Here is a 5,017-nt window from a genome sequence, read left to right as displayed (position 1 = left end):
AAACAAAGCCACAATAAACATGGGTATGCATATATCTACTTGGGTGCCATTTATGGTCTCTTTAGGGTATATTCCCAGTAGTGTAATTGCTGGGTCAAAAGGTATCTCTATTTGCAACTTTTTGAGAAAGCGCCACATCGCTTTCCACAGTGGTTGCACCATTTTACATTCCCACCAACAGTGAAGACAGAGACCTTTCTCTATGACACATTAACAGATTAACAGAGTGGATATTGGTCCCATGCCCCATCTTTGATGCATGCATTGTGTTCCCACCTCCCACCCCATCCTGCCAGCATCCCGCTCAGTTTTTTCTCCGAGCCCCTCCATTATCATCCACCACCTACCTGCAGTCACCCTTTAGTAAGACCTTTCCCCAGTGATATCAAGATCTTCCATCACTGCATCTATGAAGCAGATTGAGTGCCTTGCAAGGTTGGAGTTCCAGTACTTCCAACCCTGACTCACTTGTTAGTTCCTAACATTCGTAATGTTCCTAACATTCATAACTCACAGGTGGCCTAGTGGGTTAGGACTGTGTAAGGACTTGAGCAAGTGGTTCCAATACACCAGCTGCTCTGCAGGAGAAAGATGGGAAATCTCCCATATGATTTATAGCTTCTGAAAACTGGCTGGAGGGTGAACTATATTTCAGTTGCAACTTGAGAGATATGAGTTGCATTTCTTCATGGGTATGAGTTCCAAATTCAGAAGTTATCTGGGAAAGCATGGTCAAGGGGAGGGAGAGACATAACCAAAATGCAAAGATTGGAGAATGTTATGCATACTTAAGAAACAGTGAGGAATTCAGATGAGTAGCATATAGTTAGTAGACAAGGAAATAATGGCAGCGAGAGCTAGAAAGGGAGTCTGGGGTCTAGTACTAGACATTATACCATATCTTGTTATGTGCTGCTGAGTCCTAGATGATTCACAGCAACTCTATGAATGAAAGACCTATACTATATCTGTTGTTATGTTGTTAAGTGCCTTCGAATCATAGGCAGCTCATAGCGACCCTATGAACGAAAGTCCTCAACACCTGAGTGACTTTCATCCTTTCTCCAGGTTCATAGGGTTTCTAGAGGCAAGCTATTTAAAGAAGTGGATGCCACTCCTGCTACCAAGCTTGTTTTAATCGTGGAGCTCCACCAAACATTGTCCACCATGGGTAATCATTAACACATTTGACACATCAGTGTCACAGTATTTAGCTTCGCAGCAACCACAAGTTATGGCAAGTGGACACACCAGAGCTATACGACCCAGAAGAATGTTTGAACAAAACCAATGAAAAACAGTATTTTCATTGTCCAGTATTTTACCATTCCAGCACACCCAAATGCTGGTGAACTCTGGGCCAGAGTCCTCCAGTTCATCTGACAAGTCTGCTCTGCTGACATCCACTTGTGGCAAAAAGAAAGCCACAAGATCCCAGAGCATTCCATACTCGCTTCTCTTCAAGTCGCAAGAGGCTGCATCTAGCTGGCTCTAAGACTCCCAAGACATTCGTCCTCACCCTGCAGGCATGTCCCAACATTTCAGTATTTCACCATTCCAATACACCTAAATGCTATATTTAGCTGACAAAAATATTTAGATCCGAAGAAGGGCATATGGATGTTTCAAAGGTTATTTGTTTTGTTTTTAATTAATTTTATTATTTTTTGTGCATGTACTGTCACATCAGATCTGACTGGTACAGGAGGAGATTGTCCCTCCTTCTCGAGCAGGGCATATGGTGGATTCAAACCACACACCTCTACGATTGCAGTGTAGCTTCTTGCCACTAGATCACTAGAGCTCTTTCAAAGGTTATTTGTAAAGATTACTTATGTGGGGTAAATTAGTACTGGATGAACTTGAGGTGGAATGATAGTAGCAGATGTATTAAGAACTTGACCTTGGCCTTGGCATATGGTTGTGAAGGTAAGAGTGGAAGGGAATCTGTGTGCTCTTGCCATGGCCTTCCTTGGTGCTTGTTTTTCATCATTTACACTCACTCATTGCTGTGAACTAGAAACCAACTCATAACACACCATCCAGACAGTTTTTGTAGGCCAGAAGTCACACAGGAGGAGATAGTACCTTTTTTGTCCCTCAGAGCCACACAGGGATTCAAACCACCAAAGAGGCAACACCTTTGGGCTGGCAGTGTGACTTCCTGAGGACAATGCCACCAGTGCCCCCTCCTTCACTAATTAGAAGGAACCAAGTCCGAGTGGCCTCTTACCTGGGCGAAGTGTACAGTTATAGGCAAGTACATGGAGAATTCTCTCTGGCTTAGAGACATAAAACATTATTTTGCACTGACCATAAACCTGCAAACAAACATACACGTTTTATAACAATGTGGGACAAACTGTGTTTTTAAAATACTAAATAATTGGGATTTGGAGATTTGTTTTTCTTTTTTAAAAGAAGGTAATCTGATAGTAAAAGTCTAGTTTTGGTTGGGTTGAGAGTGTGTGTGTGTGTGTGGGGGGGGATAAATTGGTGGCTAAGCATCAAAATTGTTTCACCTTCACCTTTTATTCCCAGGACACAGATAGACTACATGCCCAGCTTTCCTCAGTTAATGTGGCTTTGCACACTTGAGTTCTGATCACAGAAAAGAGGGCAGAAGTGATATGGACCATTTCTGGATTGGATCTATGGAGATCTACCCTGTGATAACACATCTCCCTACTCCTCTTTGATAGCTTGAGGCAGGCAAGCGTGCCCCCAGGGAGGCCATAGCTGAGGATTGCCCAGCCCAGAGCCACTATGTACATACAAGGAGTTTGATTCTCCAAATGACCCCTTGGAAGAAAGTTCCTCTCCTGATCAGGAACTCTCATTTTGAACTTTACATGAGGGAGAAACAAGGCTCGGCCCTGACGAACTCCTTGATATAACTTGCAGTTTGTTATCATGGTTAACATCACCTTCACAGGCATGGTAAACAAGAACCTGAATAGATTCTTTCTCTTCAAAATCAGAAAAATCTCGTTTTATTTATTTGAAGATGTTTTCTTTTTTCCTTTTAAAAAATTATTTCATTTTCTTTCTTTTCAAAACCAGGAATGTGAAGTTTGACATGTTTGATCAAGTAACTAAAAAAAAAGATATATTGGCCAAATAGTTTGTGTGCCAACACTTATATCAATGCCTGAGATTTATCTTCTAAATTTCCATGTCTGTAAATGGAAATAAGCCCAGGAGAGCAAATAAATAGCAAAGAAAAAAACCTGATATTCCTTTGATCTTCTTAAAATTCTCATTTTTTTAGATCCTTTTGATTACATGTTTTCAGGAAAGTTGTTTTCTTTCATGAAACACTTGGAGTGCCTATACATTTTCCTCTACTTTCATTAAAACAAAACACAAAGCTCTCCTTCTGCTGCTTCTATAATTTCTCTTAAAAATACATCCCAATTTTTCAATTCAGATCCCTTTTCACATTTTAGATAATGGTCAGAGTGTGTAAAAGCATCCTGGAAGTCTTGGCTTCACCAGTGTTTGGTAACTTTTCAATACTGGTCTCCATAACCTCAGGGGTACTTCTGGCTTCGCTCCTGATTTATGACACTTCATCCTAAGACTGTTAGAAAAAAATTACATAGACATTCTGATAATGAGACTATCCAAAGAGACACTGAATTAATGACAGATATTGAACAATCTTCACCTTGCAGGAAGATAGTCTATGAAGAATATATCTTTCCTTTTTAGTTGTTGTTACGTACCATTGAGTTGTGTGTGACTCACAGTGATCCTAAGTACAACAGCTCTGAACACTGCTCTACTCTGAGCCAGTATCACTGTCTCTGACACCTACCCCCATTACTCCAGTTACTGTGTTAATCTATCTCATCCAGTCATCCAGGGTCTTCCTCTTCTGCCCTGTCCCTCCACCCTTCCAAGCATGATGTCCTTCTCCAAGGACTGGTTCCTCCTGGCCACTGAGAATGAGTACTTACCGATTCATGTCGGTCCCTCAAGTAACATTCATTCCAAAAAATTTTCTGGCTGAGTGCATGGCAGTATGTCTCCAGCACATCCAAAGTGAAATAGAACAAGGATCCCGTAAAATTCTGCGTATCCTGAAATAGATCACATCCCACCTGAAGCAGAAAGTCCTAGAGACTTACTTGATGGAGGATATAGAGTTGTGAAGAATCTTTAAGGACTGCTGATTACTGGACAAGCTTTGAATAGGATCCTTAGTAACCCATATACCTAATGACAATAGGAACAATTGTAGCCAGTGTGGCAGTGGACTGCCAAGCTTCCTCAGGTGGTTTATAATCTAGTGACTACCCACCACCCTGTGTCACTGGTCCCACCCTCTGGCCAGCCTTTCCAGAACACATTCTCCAGAAGGACCCTCACCTACCTGTCTGTATTGCCAGGCTTCTTTGACTCGGTTTAGGTTCAGTATGTAGCCATCCTGTTGGTCCCGATTGATGAGCCCTAGGGCAAAGTCGGCAAAGTCCAGCACATGTGAGTCATTACAGCCCTGAGGGACGAGAGTGAAGGGCTTGGAGGTCTCCTCGAACAGAATCATAGCCCCAGTGTCCGTGGCCAGGACACAGAGCACCAACGGCAGGAGCAAACTCATCCTGTAAGGACAAGGCTGTGGATGGTCAGGCTGTGGAGGCGAAGGACCACACTGGGCTGCTGGTCCCTTTAAAGGCAGATTTAAGCTGTTTCATAACTGTAATCTGAACTGTTGACCAAGATTTCAAATCTAATGTCCCATTTTATCAACCTTGATTGCCACATCAGGATGTTCATGACTCAATATTTTAGATAGACTTTGCCAAGGTTGTAACTTCAGACCTCTGAGTGAGCTCACATTCATTCACTTGTGTGTAAACAAGTTTCCTAATCATTTCCCCAGAAATACTACTAAATATGTTGTCAAGGCTCCCGGGAGGTCATAATGGATTCCCGCTCATGTCTAATTTTTACCAGGATGATCCTGTCCAGGATTTTCACCCTCTCCCCTATCACCTTCCCCTCAGGACCTGCT

At 42.3% G+C, this 5,017-nt stretch overlaps 1 protein-coding gene across 1 annotated transcript in view; it reads right to left on the bottom strand.

Annotated features, from left to right (window-relative positions):
• Positions 1-4,603, bottom strand: part of FETUB (fetuin B) — a 33,837-nt gene extending 29,234 nt beyond the window's left edge. Inside the window, exons 1-3 of the mRNA XM_006884167.1 lie at positions 4,379-4,603; positions 3,963-4,085; positions 2,234-2,321 (exon numbers count right to left, since the gene is read on the bottom strand). Of these exons, the coding sequence (XP_006884229.1) occupies positions 2,234-2,321; positions 3,963-4,085; positions 4,379-4,603 (436 nt within the window). The remainder of the gene's footprint in view (positions 1-2,233; positions 2,322-3,962; positions 4,086-4,378) is intronic.
• Between the last annotated feature and the right edge of the window lie 414 nt (positions 4,604-5,017).

Source organism: Elephantulus edwardii, unplaced genomic scaffold (genome assembly GCF_000299155.1).
Source record: "Elephantulus edwardii isolate Elephantulus edwardi_28Jun2011 unplaced genomic scaffold, EleEdw1.0 scaffold00031, whole genome shotgun sequence".
Classification (NCBI taxonomy): domain Eukaryota; kingdom Metazoa; phylum Chordata; class Mammalia; order Macroscelidea; family Macroscelididae; genus Elephantulus; species Elephantulus edwardii.
This window is presented reverse-complemented; position numbering and strand designations above follow the sequence as displayed.